Source organism: Poecilia latipinna, unplaced genomic scaffold (genome assembly GCF_001443285.1).
Source record: "Poecilia latipinna isolate Pla-1442-1.1 unplaced genomic scaffold, P_latipinna-1.0 Scaffold2466, whole genome shotgun sequence".
Lineage (NCBI taxonomy): Eukaryota > Metazoa > Chordata > Actinopteri > Cyprinodontiformes > Poeciliidae > Poecilia > Poecilia latipinna.
In genome coordinates this window covers 73295-88484 of record NW_015115082.1, presented here as the reverse complement: position 1 = coordinate 88484, position 15190 = coordinate 73295, and the positions used below count along the sequence as shown (strand labels likewise).

The 15190-nt window shown below is 35.7% G+C and overlaps 3 protein-coding genes across 7 annotated transcripts in view; 1 reads left to right on the top strand and 2 right to left on the bottom strand.

Annotated features, from left to right (window-relative positions):
* Nucleotides 1-1425: 1425 nt before the first annotated feature.
* LOC106937915 (mitochondrial glutamate carrier 1-like) lies at nucleotides 1426-5204 on the bottom strand. 3 transcript variants are annotated; one of them, XM_015019662.1, is made up of 10 exons: nucleotides 5060-5204; nucleotides 4351-4454; nucleotides 4136-4261; nucleotides 3778-3833; nucleotides 2673-2763; nucleotides 2476-2594; nucleotides 2167-2359; nucleotides 1903-2057; nucleotides 1752-1827; nucleotides 1426-1659 (listed from the first exon to the last, which is right to left on the bottom strand). In XM_015019662.1, exons 2-10 carry the CDS (start codon nucleotides 4368-4370, stop codon nucleotides 1500-1502), a joined length of 996 nt encoding a protein of 331 aa, XP_014875148.1. In that variant the 5' UTR covers nucleotides 4371-4454; nucleotides 5060-5204; the 3' UTR covers nucleotides 1426-1499. The 3 variants fall into 3 exon arrangements, with proteins under 3 accessions (XP_014875148.1, XP_014875146.1, XP_014875147.1); XM_015019660.1 differs by having other exon boundaries at nucleotides 2167-2362; nucleotides 5060-5202; XM_015019661.1 differs by lacking the exon at nucleotides 5060-5204 and adding an exon at nucleotides 4846-4920 and having other exon boundaries at nucleotides 1432-1659; nucleotides 2167-2362.
* slc5a8l (solute carrier family 5 member 8, like) overlaps nucleotides 4947-15190 on the top strand; it is a 17628-nt gene continuing 7384 nt past the window's right edge. Inside the window, exons 1-6 of one of the 2 annotated variants that reach the window (XM_015019655.1) lie at nucleotides 4947-4985; nucleotides 12579-12972; nucleotides 13926-13991; nucleotides 14242-14293; nucleotides 14427-14494; nucleotides 14811-14965. In XM_015019655.1, coding sequence (XP_014875141.1) covers nucleotides 12619-12972; nucleotides 13926-13991; nucleotides 14242-14293; nucleotides 14427-14494; nucleotides 14811-14965 — 695 coding nt within the window. In that variant the 5' untranslated portion in view covers nucleotides 4947-4985; nucleotides 12579-12618. Of the gene's footprint in view, nucleotides 4986-12241; nucleotides 12397-12578; nucleotides 12973-13925; nucleotides 13992-14241; nucleotides 14294-14426; nucleotides 14495-14810; nucleotides 14966-15190 lie in introns of those variants that run through there. The other variant, XM_015019656.1, reaches the window with a different exon arrangement.
* Nucleotides 9411-10636, bottom strand: tshba (thyroid stimulating hormone subunit beta a). 2 transcript variants are annotated; one of them, XM_015019665.1, is made up of 3 exons: nucleotides 10618-10636; nucleotides 10310-10508; nucleotides 9411-9815 (listed from the first exon to the last, which is right to left on the bottom strand). In XM_015019665.1, exons 2-3 carry the CDS (start codon nucleotides 10469-10471, stop codon nucleotides 9537-9539), a joined length of 441 nt encoding a protein of 146 aa, XP_014875151.1. In that variant the 5' UTR covers nucleotides 10472-10508; nucleotides 10618-10636; the 3' UTR covers nucleotides 9411-9536. The 2 variants fall into 2 exon arrangements, with proteins under 2 accessions (XP_014875151.1, XP_014875150.1); XM_015019664.1 differs by lacking the exon at nucleotides 10618-10636 and having other exon boundaries at nucleotides 10310-10611.

Here is a 15190-nt window from a genome sequence, read left to right as displayed (position 1 = left end):
ATTTAAATCAACTGAAAATGTGACAAACCTATTTAATCTTATCACATGGAGACTTGGGTGACACATTAGTTATAATACTGTCAAGTCTCTAGGACAACCATTAGACACAATGCCAGATTGTCAAAGGTTTTCCAACACCATTAAAAATGCATTCAGTCTGATAAATGCTGGTGGTGCTCTAAATGGAAACGCATGTTCTAGTCAGATAAGAGTAAAATTTAGTTTTTCAAACACTCCAGTTAGGCTTGGCGTTAAAAGGATTTTTTATTTTCCAATGTCCTTGTTAATATTAATTTCATCAAGAATACTGTTAATTCCAGCACATTTTAAAGTCTTTCATTGCAATATTTACCCAAATCAACAGTTCACCAGAAAAATTCAACCTTCTTGGGCAGGCTGAAGAGACCCAAAACAGCCAGCCAAAAAGTATTGTTACCGTTTATACTCCAACCTTATGTCTTCTAGAAGAAGAAGCGTTGAAAAGGTATATAAAAATAAGCAGTGGTGCTAATCACTTAGGCACCAGCAATGAAGGATCAATCCAACTTAACAAATACACAAAAAGTGAGTTTATTTTTTTTATTCAAGAAAAAAAAAAAAACTCTAAGGGTGCTGTAAGGACACTTTTACACCAAATAAAAATATTTGCATAAGAAAAAAGTGTACCATGCAACCAAAATGAATGAAAACAACATTTTAATGATGTGTAAAAAAAGTCATCACAGTGACAGTATGCAACAGTCATCTCTCACAGTATTAATGTTAAATTCAAGTGAATAATGCTGCCTCCAAGAACCCAATTAATAAAATTCTGCTCTATTGCAACATAATCCAGTGATACTTAGAATAATATAAATGTAAAGGTCTAAAAGGGCCTACACAAACATAATATATATAATAGCAAGTTTTGTAAAGGACATGCAAACAACAGGATTTTGTACGAGGACGCTTTTTATGGTTTGGTAACCTTCATGGTCCCACACCAGTAGGAAGGCTCAAGATCAATCCAATAAAACAACTAAATATTAAAATAGCAGAATACAAAACACATTTACAGAATTAAAGTGTAAACTGGGCCCCATATATTTAGCCATCACAAATCTTCTAAGTGGAAGTATGATGACATAAATGGAAACTGTAGGGAAAAATGTATTTAAAATGACAAGATAACTTGTTAATAATAATATTTTTTTTTTTTTACTGAAATACTAAACACAAAACTAGGTCTGAGTGAGTTCCTCTCCCTCATAGAGGGAATCCAGACATGAATGTTTTGGGACTAGGATACAAGAACACTGTAATTCTGAGTCCACCACCTTAAAAAAGGTCAACAGATTCAAGTGCAAATGATGGGCTCAGTTGGTTTCAAAGTCACAAAAGTGTGCAAAGTGCGACACAGCTGTCAAACTATAAAGATGATTTCTGTTTTTGGCTGTAAACTGATTGTAGCTGCCAGTAGTTACGTCAGGCCCAGTGTGTAGATGGCCTGCTGATGCAGCTCAGACAGACAGGAAACTTGGAGAATAGTTGTCCAGGATATATTCACCAACACCAACAAAATACATGACCTGTGCAATTCCAAACAGAGGTGCAATGACCAGAGCACGGCAGCCTGCCCCCTTCAGAAAGGCAGACGGCCCCTCCTTCCTCATAATTTTACTGTCAAAACAGAAGGAAGGGTATTTTTAGAGCCACGTATGACAGGGTAAGTATGCATCAGTAGCTGGTGTGGAAAGAATGTGCCATCTTACCTCACACAATCCATAACTCCGTTGTAGCTCTCCTCAACTGCTCCTTTGTTGAGGGACTGCAGTCTGGTCTTCACCACTGTATAGAGAAAGAACATTCTTTAAGACTTGTTGCTACTGGTACTTGATGACAAATGGATAAAATGAAACCTACCATCACAAGGGTTGACTGCAACCGCAGCAGTAGATCCTGCAACACACCCTGACAGGAAGGCCCAGTAGAAGGGCGATGACTCTGCAGGGCTGGGTTTGCCCAGTCGGTTCAGGTTGGCAAACAATGGGAAGTAAACAATAGAAAAGGGTACATCCCTGAAAGAAATAAAACAAAATCTTCATTAGTAAATATTAAACTTTCTTTTTTTTTTCTTATATGGAGTGGGGGGGGGGAAAGCCGTTTTTGAATAAAAATGAGCTTCACCTCATGAGTGTTGCCCCCAGGCCCTTGTACAGGCCCTGGATGCCCTGTTTTTGCAGGAGTTCCTTCGCAATCTGCGTTGCCGACACGGCTCTTGTTGCAGACATCACAGGACCCGAGTTGTACGAGCGACTCAGCACCGTGTTCGTCACCGCCAGCTTTGTGGGAGACATCATCACTGGTTTCTGTTGTTGGGCTGCTTAAACAAAAAAAAAAAAAGAAAAAAACATATGTATACATTAGAAACGTTAAAAATTCAAAAATTAGGTTGTAGGATGAAGTACCTTCTCCGTTACTCAATGGTTTTCTTACCAATTCTGCCTGCATCCTGCAGCTGGATTTTGAGCATTTCCATGGGGGTAGTAACAATAACTTGGCACATGCCTGCACCACACCCTGCTAGCATTTCTTTGAATACTGTTAAGCCTTTTCTGTTAGCAGAAAACAATGAGTCAGACATAAGTTGTGACACATTAAATTTCTGACAGACACTAGACAAATGCACTCACCCGTCCTTGGAAAGGTGATGGCGGAAGAGGTCATTAGCTGCCAGCTTGATGGCCTTCTCAGGGGTAACCAAAGTCAAGTTTACTGCTGCCCCTAAGGAACAAACAAATTCACAATTAGTATCGATGTCACAATCTAGTTTCCAATGACAGAAACATTTGCCTGTCAATATTTTTATATCATCATAAAATAGAACTCAACTTAAAGCTGCTTCAATAACTCTGGCAAAGCACATTATCTCATGAAACATTACACTTAAGCATTGTTTTAAAGGAAAGATGACAGAAAAGGAATGGTGGGGAATGAAACAAAGTTGAAGTATAAAATTCAAACACATTTTTCTTTTTAAAATGAGTCAAGTGTGTAAACATGTTAACGACAAATTTAATCAAAAAAGTTGTTAGTGACAAGACAGGCTGACTTTAAGACTACACATATTTCAGACTTTGGACAAACTTGCAAAGTTATCTGTTGTACAATGTTGTATTAAAACATTGAAAAAAATAAAATAAAATAGATCAGACCAGATTAATTTGCAAGATCTAACAAAGACTGTAATGTTATAGTCAAGGAAAGAACAAGTAATGACAGGTTGACAGGACAGTGAAGAGACAACCAAGTAGTTAATGACAGGAAGTCAAATTACAGAACAGATGGCAAAACATAAAACTTGAGCCTATAGTTTTAAGTAGAAGCAATATTGTAAGAACCATTAATATTTGCCTCCAGCGTGGCTGCGCCTTATCGGCTAGCCTTCAATATCCCAGGGGGACCCAAGTCTGTAATATGGAAAAACACAGATGCAAACAGCATTCCTCACAAGAGCAAACGCCTAGCCTAATGGTCTCCATTTTCTTTGCAGATTTAAACATTAAAAAAAAGGGGAAAAAAAAAAACAAAAACAGTGTGTAGTACCGTGTTTAACAGCATCAGTAAATTGGAATTGGTCTTGACATTTACTTTGATTTCATTTCAAAAACCAAAAATAAAACTACTGCACAACAACTCGACACTGAGCTTACCATTTTCCTAAAATTAATCCTATAAAAATTGAACTTCCACATGTGCTAACCTAAAGCTTCTTAATAATCAGATGTATAATCTTACCTCTGTACATTCCAAAGTATCCCTCCGATCGAATAGTTTTGACAAGGCAGTCCATCCTTCATTAAACAAAAAAAACATTACATAAACTTTCTGCACAAGGTAACAGAATATTCTAGAATATTCGGTTGGGCTGTAAAATTCCACCCAAATGAGCTAAAGCGACTTCCTCAAAAAAAACAGGAGGAGTTAACAATGCACAGCTGTCACAATCCATCAGGTCAGGACACAGTGACTCCGATTCCATTCATGCGTCATTGTGGAATTAGAGAGGATAGCACCAGATTAACACAGACGTAGTAGATGTAATGCCCTGAAACCACACATCCATGTTGTGTAGATTGTAGCTATAAATACTTACATGCTCTTGTAGACTTGCTGCCCACTTCTCTGGTTCTGTAACCTGGTCTTAGCCAAGTCAACGGGGAAGACACACGTAACCCCAACAATACCGGCAATACCGCCATTAATGAGTTTGGCAGGGAGGCTGAAGGAGAAACAGAGAAAACTGTTTTACTAAAGCCTAATGAACACATTACCCATTTAAAATAATCCAAATAAAATAATGAAACTTACTTAATCTGCTGCTGAGACATGCTGGCTCTTATATGTCACAAGTGAAGATGGAAAATGGAGAGATGTAGAGTCAAGTGCTTGCAGTTAAGCTGGGAAGTGGTGTCCTGGAGAGATAAAACCAAAAAGTGAACAGAATCCTGAGTAGCCCCAGACTTTTAAACGCTGAAGTTATCCCGCCCACCCAGAGCTGCAGGTTTAAACTTGTCTGTATGCTTCAGAGTCACATGGTTGTGATGTACCCACTCACCACAACGTCTATTTACATTCCGGAACGCCTTAAAAGGGCATTCCCGCCTTCTATAGAAATTTTACAGAAATGTACTGGCTAAAAGTTAGATAACTGGAGATCAAAAACACGTTTCTTCGTAAGGAAAGTGTCTACATATAGTACATATCTAAATTAGTAGGACAAGTTTACTTCATAATTTCAATAACTGAATTCCTTCTCCAGCATTAGATTATGATAAAAAATTTGACAGCAAATAATTTTCTTACTTCAGGACAAGTAGAACGTGTCATGGTCGCAAACAATACTAACCAATTTTTAAGACCTTATGGCGTTTGCTGCTTGATATAAAGAACAGCAACGTAAAGCATCCATTCAAACCATCACAGCCCGCAAAACTAAATAAAACAGCTAAGAACTCAAATTCGATGATTTAAAGTAGATTATTTATTCACTAAAACGTAAATATAGCAAGGTACTTACCAAATAATTGTCTTATGCAGCTTTAAGAAGAGTTTTAAGTCGTTAAAAGTGTATTTCGCTTTCAACCACTTTTCACCTCCGTTTTATAGCAATGAATAGACCGACTGGAAATTTCCACTGGTCTTATGGTGGCAAAGACTGTTACAGCATACGCCTTAATGACAACCAATCAGAGTGAAGACGTTTCCATAAGAACCAATCAGAGTGAAGACGTTTCCATAAGAACCAATCAGAGTTCAGATATCGCTCCTCTTTTCGTCCCCGTTGGCCGATCGATCCGTCAGTTAAAATGTTAGAACGAGTGAGTGACTGGCTGGAACGAGGCAGATGGCGGGGGTTAAATGTAAAAATAATCTTTTGTTTAAAAAGCTCAAAATTTTATTTAAAATTAAAATGCATGAATAGAAAAGCTTGGGGTAGACTCTCAAAATATATTTTTCATTCTTAACATACATCTATACTTGGGTCACGGCTAATTTAAGATGAACTACTAAATTTGTCATGGCTAAAGAACCCTGAGGCGTGGGTGTTGATGGATTCACAAAAGGGAACTAGATCTTTCTGTTCTCTAATCTATTCTATTCTACTCTGCATCAGCTTATAGTTTTACAAATGTACTTCTTTTAAGCAAAACATGTTTGTTTAAAGAACTCAAATTTTAAATTTGTGTAGCTATGCAAAATAAAACTGATGGAAGCACCATTTGTTTTCAGATAAATGTATTAATTCATTGATTGTTTTAAGGATTGTCTCCATGCTAACAAAGTTGTCATTCCTTCAAGAATAGTAATAGTAGTATAATAGGCTTATTGTAACAAGACTATATACTCTTGTCCTGCTTCCTTTTCACTATTCAGCTTTCAGTATGAGAAATATAGACATCTGATTTAATGCATAAGAGGTATTTATATTTTATATCTTTAAACAAACTTGGTGCTTTTGATAGATTACTTTTATTTGAAAATTCCAGTACTGATTATTTTACTATAATGTACTAATCTATATGCTTCCCTTCTTTTGCACTCTGCCAGAATGATTAAAAAAGTATATTTCTTCATAGGTGCTGAAATGTAGCTCTTAAGTATTGAGGATGTTCTTGCAGGTTTAGAATATTACAGAAAATCGTCTTTATACTCAGTATATAAATAAATACTGCTAGAACACTGATAATATTTCCACTTTAAAATAATATGAATACCATGTATCTTGCAGATATGACCTGTGTTTGGCAATCTGGTAAATTCTTCTAGAAAAGTTTCTCTTTTAGGTTAGACAGTTTGGAATATTACAAGCTGAATGCTAAACACGGGAGGATTGTTCTGGAAAGGTTTGAAACATTTACCAGGAACCGGTTCTACGCATATAGCCAGTGGCTAAAAGCTTGTGTAACACAGAGAGGTGCACACTATTTGCAAGGCAAGCAAGTACTTTTTTCAAAGGTGGCATCAACTTCAATCAGTTATTAGCCTTAATAGACACGTGGGAAAAAATTCAAACTAAGGCTTTAGTAGTTTAAAGCCTTAATAAATTAAAAACATATTGGTGCAAGCAATGCAGTATTACTTTAATCTTTGGTAAAGCTTTGGCCTTTTTGACGAGCATACAATTACACTGTTTTTTTTTTTCTTTTCTACCATTTAAATAAAATTGCGTGCTGAAATTCTTGGTTGTCACAAATTTTAAAAGTATCTAATGTAGCTCAGCAGCCAAATGTCGGATTCCTTATCTATTACAGCAACTTAACACAGCTGACTGACTAAAGGAAGCATAATCTGTTACTTCTTAGCTTACATGTGTCAGGTGTTACTCACTAAGCAAATACCAGGAGCAAATTTCTCAGGATCAAAAAATATATTCCTGATGTAATACTAATCTGGTGATACACTGTAAGCTGTCAGGAGTTGTTTCAACATGTCACTGCTTTGCCCAGCGGAGTAAACCAAACACAGTCAAAAGTGTATGATGTTTGACTGAAAAAGTGATTGGCATGTTCACTACATAGCTGGTCTCCATGCAGTGCTGAGGCAGGCAAATTCCTTTGGAATCTCTGTTTCATCCTGTAGGTTAGTAGGATTTACAAAACACAACTACAGCCAGGCAGTTTAAGCCACAGTGACCTATCACCTGTTAGGTTTAAGAGTCATAGCCAAACAACTTTGTAAATCATATGAGCCTATTTTATTTTGAGTGCTTCCTTTTTTCTCCAGTGTTTCAGCAGAAGTAGATTCAGGAAGAGAGAGATGATCTAATGTAGCTCAACATGTTGGAACTTGAAAAGGAACACATATTCATAATTGCAGGTCTTTATAGGTCTTTGTATAAAGACCTATAAAGGTCTTTATAGGTCTTTGAACTGCCAGAGCAGTTCAAAGTCAAAGGACACTTGTTACTGAAGTGTACTATGCAAATAAACTTGACTTAACTTATGTTCTTATTTATATATATTTTTTCAAAATCTCTTTCTCTTTCTTTCCGTTTATTCATTGTCACATGCTGTAAAGCACTTTGAAATGCCTTGCTGCTGAAATGAGCTATACAAATAAAATTTGATTGATTAATTCATTGATTGTGGGATTTTGTACTCAAACACACTTGGTTGTGAGTACAAACAAAGAAACAAATAAACAAACCCAATGTTAACTGTAGCAGTAGTGATTCAGGAAAAGAAAGTGAGAAGAGCAATCTATGAAGAAGTATTCAGTATATTATGAAATACTGTACGATGAACAAAATCTATCCTTTCTTTTACTTTTCTGTTTAGTTTGCTTTGTAAAACCCTTTAATTAATGCTTGGATTTGCAAAGTGCCATAATTTAAGTGGAGCTGAGCTATCAGCTGAGACCTGCTTAGATACTATAGGAAACTTCATTAATACCTGCTGTCAGAGAAGGACACACAATTTTTGGGTGCAAACTGCCAACCTCAGATATTATTCATTCACCCGGCACATTTAGTTTTAAAATAAGGCCTTTTATTTTTACTAACTTTATGCCTGTGATTGGATGTAATATTAACATGTTGGAGAAGCCCAGGCAGAGTATGATAGGGAATCTCTGGAAGAAGCTAAAGTTTAGGTTGATGACAATCCACAAAGACAAAGCATCAAAATGTCAATACAAACATACAAAATACAGTGGGAAGAGTTTGAGTACTTTGATGATGGCAAATATTTTTTTTCGGGTACAGATCATTATATAGCCTGATAAATAATTTTCCACCTGCAATTTTTTTAAATAAAATATGAGTGGCCAGTGGAATAAAACTGAAACTGATCAATTGTAAGCTTTTCCTCTGGGATATCCTGATGTTAAAAATCAGAATGACCATACCTATTTTCATTTCTTGTCTTTTAGAGAGAACCCATTCCAAAACCTAGACGGGTCAGACCAGTAACTTCACAAATATTCTCACTTCTGTGTCACAAGACTTAAAGGTAGTGCTTATTTATGTCAGCTCACTCCAAAGCCAAACAGAGGATCAGGTTTTTAGGGTGTGTCATTGTGAACATTTTGTAGAGCAGTTTTTAGCCTATATTTTCTTATAAACTGGATTTAATTTCTGGTTCTAAAATACATCTTTAACAAAGTTAATGTAGACTTTAAATTTTGGCTCTTGGCAATTCCTTTTAACAAATTGCCAGGGACACTCTGGAAATCTAATTTGCGGCCCTTTAGTTAAACGCTTTTGTTATTTTATATTTAAGGAAATTTGTGAGAATATCTGAGATTTAGAACCAACAAAAACCATTGAATTGTCTTAATGTTTTAGGAAAATATATGTGAAAGCTTCATACAATCAGTGATTATGAAAGACCAATGTCACTTCACCCCAGAAGATGACTTTATGAAACATTGTCTCACTCACAATTCTGAGCTATTTATATTCTCCAGCTGTCTCTGAAACTCCTTTTGTGGACAGTCTACTAGCATAAACCCCATTTAGGATGAGACATAGACGCTGCTAACAAACAGACGTGTTAAATGTGCTGTTTAGAAGAGCCTGTAAACAGTGGGCCAAGTCTTTCAAATTTTATACCCATCTGTTTAACCCCATTCAAAAGAAGAGTTGTGTCAACAATCACATACTTCTCTGAATGACTTCACAGGTAAATATAGAATCAGGAGGTGACCTGCTGATGTAAACAGCCTCGGGTTTGTTATGCAGTAAACACACAGCTACGGTAAGAAACAGAATGTGATTAACTCAAGGACATCTGATTCAGAGAGCCATTTAGATGATGCAGTTTTAATTGGTTTTTATTCAGAGAATCTATTTAACAGTAAATAATAAAAGTCTGGAAGAGAAAGTATGGAAACAATGCTAAGCAAAATATGTGGAATCAACTGTAAACTAAGATGTCAAACTATAGCTTTATTAGTCAATAATCAGATTAAATAGAATGAAACAGTGCAAACCATCTACGGTCTATTATAAGATAAGAAGTAAAAACCTTTATTTTCTTACATAAACAGAAGGATTAAAATGGGATCATGTAGTTGCTTTGACCGGGATAAGGATAAACGCGTCTGACTGGTTTAGCACAGTTAGCATCGTAGACGTTGACTCTGCGTGTGCATTCATCCCTTTCAGTTCTGCAGGCACCACAGTGGCAGCTGATAGCTACTGGGTAGGTATATGCAGGGTTAGAGCCAATAGCACAGCCAGGCAGAATGACTGTGCGATATTCCACCTTATCATAGGTGCAGCTTCTCTGGAAAACGAAGCGTGAGTGGAAAATATCCCCGATGTTGCTGTCCTGAGTGACACACAAACACATGGGAAACAGCTGATGAATGAACCTGTGAAAAACTCATTTGACTGGGACACAAACATGCAAAGAGTGTGTATCTATATTTTAGTTTCCAAATGATGTACTAGAAATAACAGCTAATCTTACCAAATTTATGAGTAAACTAGAAAGCTGGCCAACAAAGTTTTGTCAGATTGACGAATTAAAAACTACACGACTACTATGTATGAGACTGTAACTAACAGACTTAGGTCACAGCAGAAGTAATTAATCCATTTTTATTTTTCTCAACACAGTCAGGAAATGCATTTTCTCTCAGCATTTTTTACTCATCTTGATCAAAAATGTATTTTTAAACTCATACAGACTTGAAATCTGACAATTCTGAGTAAATTAGCTCATCTTGGGGTTTACATTATATGACATCTGTGCAACAAACTTACTTTTTTCATACAGTAAAATTAATAGCATTTTCTCTGTTACTACAAAGAAATACATACCCTTGTGAAGCAAACTCCCATGCAGATAGTAGTGTTGATCGCCACACAATAGTCACATTCTGGCTTTTCCACGAACAATGTGAACTCTGTGGGGAGACACATGGGAACAACTGGGTAAATCAGCAGAAAAAGAACCCAGCAGCTGAACGCTGATGTCTCCATTTTCAGCCAGGTGGTTTTCCCTTAACCAGGTTTGTTCCTGCAAAGTAATGAAAGACAAGCAAAGAAAAAAGAAACATAGGATTATATCAAATGACTTTTCTTTTCTTTGTTCAAAAGAATCAAGTTTAAGAGATGCAGTCACTGACAGATGTAGTAATGTTCTGAGTCTGAACATTCTAGATGAACCGTAGATATATATACAAACATAATCTAATCCATGTTAATCCAAACTATTATCTTCTATCTGTGACGAAAGAGGTGCACTGAACATTTAGCCCATTTCGTAGATGACATGAACATATTGATGCTCTTAATGAATAGCATAATGAAAATAACAATGTAATTTTGTCTGAAAGCAGTCTCTAATCCACTGTCCACTAGATGTCATGAAGTGCCACAAATCTTGTGCTGGAAACAATACATAAGTTATGAGGGGTTGCATAAGTTAAAGAGCGGGTTTAACCACTTTATTCAAAACAAATCAGCCTTTTTTGGATTAAAAATTAACAGAAGTTAAGACGTAATAATGTCTTTGTGTGCGTTATTGTGTATCTGAATTACGGTTTTGGTTGTTGTGAGTTAAAAACTGATGTCAGCAAAGATGTAAGCTGGTAAAAACAAATTAGCAGAGCATACACTTTTCATTCAGGTTTATCTAATCTGCTTTCACAGTCGGCATAGGCAGTGAAGCCATTGGTCACAAAAAGCTACTGACAAATAAAAGCTAGAAAAAAAAAAAACACCCAATAAAAGCTTTATACACTGACTTCTTATCTGTAATTTTGAGTAATGATTGGCCAGACTAGTCAAAGTGTCTTGGAAACATTAAGTGATTATGAAGCAAAATGCAGCAGTTTTGAACACACTGATGTTTCGGTGCTTATCTGTTAGTTTTTAGTTCACTTGGATTCATATGGACAAACACACAGTAACTGTGTTCCAAGTAAAACAGACATATTGAAAAGGCTATACTCATTCCTCTCTTAGGTCACAATTGTTTAGACAGTATTGTCAACATCTCATAACATTTATCTTTGCAGAATATTAGCCTTATCCTTTATCAGTGACAAAGAATAATGCATGTCCGAGTGTGAATCAGCATTAGTGTAACAGGATATCTCATTGCTTCTGTGCAGGTGTTATAAATCTTATGAAAACATTATAACCTGTCATTTTTATTAAACGCTTAAATTATTGTTGCTCGTTCTACAGTTAATTCTTACAAAGCAGACATATTAAAATATGAAATCTCATGGTAGCAAAAATATATTTGACATATTCACAAAAAAACAAAAGCTTAAACCTTTATAAATAGTATGTCTGAATTTATATATTTTTGTTTTAAGCTGAATATTCATTTTACAAATTAGTCATTATTTTGAAGTAATATGCTGAAAAGGTGATGAAAGATGACACTAAGTAAAGAAATATTATCACAAGTGACAATATGTTATAGCAGAAGGAGTGAAGACCAAACCCTGAAGACTCAACTTTCCCTCCCTCTTGAATTTTTTATTTAACCAAAAGGTACTGTGTAACCAGGAGACACAAACAGACCTACCATCAATGTGTCACTGCCTCACAAAAAATAGATTTATTGACAACAAAGAACCTTTTAATTGTCACCAGTGACCAACCAGAGACACACCAACAGATCGTTTTCTTTTATAATCTTTGAAATTATACCAGGCTTCACTGACTTGTGTCCTTGATGGATCATTAACCTAAGTGAACTAATCTTTATTGTCTGCTGAATGCATTAAAGCTGACCAGACTACTTCCAGTTGCACGAGAGGTAGTTGAACTATCAATGAACTACTGATCACTGAAGTGACAAAGTTAAGGTAAGGTAGAACTGAAGTCTTTAAGTGTTTGGAAGCATCAACACTTTGTGAAGGTTTGAGGAGAGATTTTTAAGAGTAGAGGTAAGTTAAATTAATTCTATAATTTATTCAATAAAAAAGCAGCTTATTTTTTATCTTCAATGTAGCGTTTTTTATAATGCTTATGATGTTTTACATATACCTTCAGCAAGATTGTATTTTGCTAATATTATATATATATATATATATATATATATATATATATTTTTTTTTACTGTGATTTTAGGTTCAAAGAAGCTCTTCCGCTCATTTCATAAATCAACAATGGTTGGAACAGGTGGCCCAGTGCCCACTTTCTCTCCTTGGGATTATGTGGTGTTTGCTGCAACGATTCTGGGAGCAGCCAGCATCGGCCTTTTCCAAGCCATCCGGGGCCGGAAAGAGAACAACAGTGCAGAGTTTTTGTTAGGTGGACGACAAATGACAGCTGTGCCAGTCGCCATGTCCCTGACAGCCAGCTTCATGTCTGGCATCACAGTCATTGGAACACCCTCAGAGGCTTACCGGTTTGGTCTTGCCTTCTGGCTCTTTGGTTTTTCTTATGCTATCATGTCTGCCATCACTGCTGAATTATTTGTACCAATTTTCTACCGACTGGGGATCACCAGTGCCTATGAGGTAGGAACATACTGCACATTTTAAACTATTGTATACTAGGAGAAAGCTGCAGTAGAAAAAGAAGTCTCAAGAAACAGCAAAGCTATAAAAGTGTTTTTAGATAAGAATCATACTTTTGAATTTTAAGCAACAATGTATCATGTTTACAGCATTTTTAAGGCTTTTTAAAAAATATTTTTAAGTTTGGTAGCATCTGACTATTTTCTTTGTTAAACCATCTAACAATAAACTGTGACTTAATGGCTAAAAAGGCTTTTAAGGTTATTCTGTAGGTAGATACTGTGTTAGTAACAGCATGCCAAAAAACATAATGTCTTCAAAACATCTTTGGTTGAATCAGAACAAGCCCAAGATAGCACACTTTGACTGGGACAAAATACCTTTTATCTTTTTTAAGATTAGCAAAAAAACAAGAAGATAAACAGCATATTAAAGCTAGGGCTTAAGAAACTAAAAGAAGTCTAGAAAAGACTTGACAAATGCCTCATCCTTATATGAGCTGATTTATTTACTTTTGTCAAGATCCTTACGGCACTGAACTCACAGTTTATCAAGTGTATTTTTTTTGTAGTGGCAAGAACAGAACCAGGAAAAAATGCTTAAGTTCTGGAAATATAGATGGATTGCTACAAGCTCTTTGACATTTTATGAGTAAGACATCCCAGCGTGAAAGTACTGTTTAGATGCTTAAATAATTTGTGACTCACCTTTTCTGGGTTTGCAAAATAAGTAAAAAGGTAAAGGTAAAAGATATAAGTTAAATGCTAATATGAGATCTGAAAAACACAAGAAAAAAAAAATCTCAATATCATATAAAATTAAGTACAAATCCTGGAAATTTATCGAAAACGGGGACACAATTGCATGTTGTTTTTCAAATTCTCAATATGCCTGGAATGATGGGATAGTCATTTGAATGATGTTTATATGTGGATTATTTTTTTCATTTCTAGTACCTGGAACGGCGCTTTAATCGGATAACCCGGCTGACCGGAACATCCATGTACATTGTGCAGACGGTAACCCACACATTCTTAATTAAAATAGGATAATAAATTGGAACAATCATAAATATTAAGATAACTGTTACAATATAAAAATAAAAAAGATTTAAAAAAATTTAATGATGCACATTTAAAACAACAAACAACATCTGTTCTTTTCTCATTTTGACTTCGTGCATTACTGATTGTAGATACCTGTGCCATGACGATATAAATATGATCACATTGTGTTTGGAACTAATTCATTAATGGTCCTGCTTTTCAGGCTCTCTACACGGGCTTAGTTATTTATGCTCCAGCTCTTGCACTAAACCAAAGTAAGTCTTAACACAAAAAAGTTTGTTTTTATTTTCTCGTACAGATACAGCTGTTATAAATCCAAAAGAAAAGATAGTAGAAAGTTACAAAATGTATATTTATTTATAATGGAGAATTTTCCAAATTGTTTAGTTACGGGGCTGGATCTGTGGGGAGTGTTGGTGGCAACGGGGGCAGTGTGCATCATCTATTGTACTTTGGTTCGTATTGTGTTATTATTTCAAAAATAAGTATCTATTGCACATTATTTAATTCATGTTTGAAATAAATTAAATGGAGAATGCAATCTTTAACTCAAAGTTTGCCATTCTGTTCTTTTGAGTTCTGCCAAAAAAATACCACATTTGAGCTCTGGGGTTCTCGTGATATTGGAGTTTGTGATACAACTTATACTCATTATTCAGTTCATAGTATGAATGTTTAGTGAACCATATCCTTGATCAAGCCCTGAACATTCAAGAGTGACCTAAATTAGCTTCAAACCTGCCCTGTCTGATCATATGAATTCTGTCACAGGGTGGCCTGAAAGCAGTTATCTGGACAGACGTACTGCAGATGGTGATCATGCTGGCAGGATTTGTAGCTGTAATAGCAAGAGGAGCCGTAGTACAAGGAGGTCTATCAACAATTTGGGACGATGCTGCAAAAGGAGGCCGACTGGTAGCTTTTGAGTATGTTAACAACATTCCTTTAAATACCTTTTGACATCAAAAGAGCCTCTTTTTCCAAATCAGAGTATTCAAGATATTCAAGAAAACCTGAATAGACTTGAATAGAACACCTGCTCATTTATCAAAATATAAAAAAAGAAAGCTGAGAGCAAAAAAAAAAAAAAAAAAAAAAAGGGGGGGCCGTTTTGGGAATTTTTTAACGCCCTTTCCTTTTTTTTTCATTTT

Bases quoted from the DNA above. Each gene is read 5' to 3' on its own strand.
- LOC106937915 (XM_015019660.1), bottom strand. From the start codon at position 4,370: ATGTCTCAGCAGCAGATTAA. The intron at 2,595-2,672 runs GTGAGTGCATTT...TTCTGCTAACAG, and splicing joins CATCACCTTTCCAAGGACGG to AAAAGGCTTAACAGTATTCA. The intron at 1,660-1,751 runs GTAAGATGGCAC...CTGTTTTGACAG, and splicing joins GGAGTTATGGATTGTGTGAG to TAAAATTATGAGGAAGGAGG.
- tshba (XM_015019665.1), bottom strand. From the start codon at position 10,471: ATGGAGACATCAGCGTTCAGCTGCTGGGTTCTTTTTCTGCTGATTTAC. The intron at 9,816-10,309 runs GTATGTATTTCT...TGTGTCACTCAG, and splicing joins TGGGAGTTTGCTTCACAAGG to GACAGCAACATCGGGGATAT.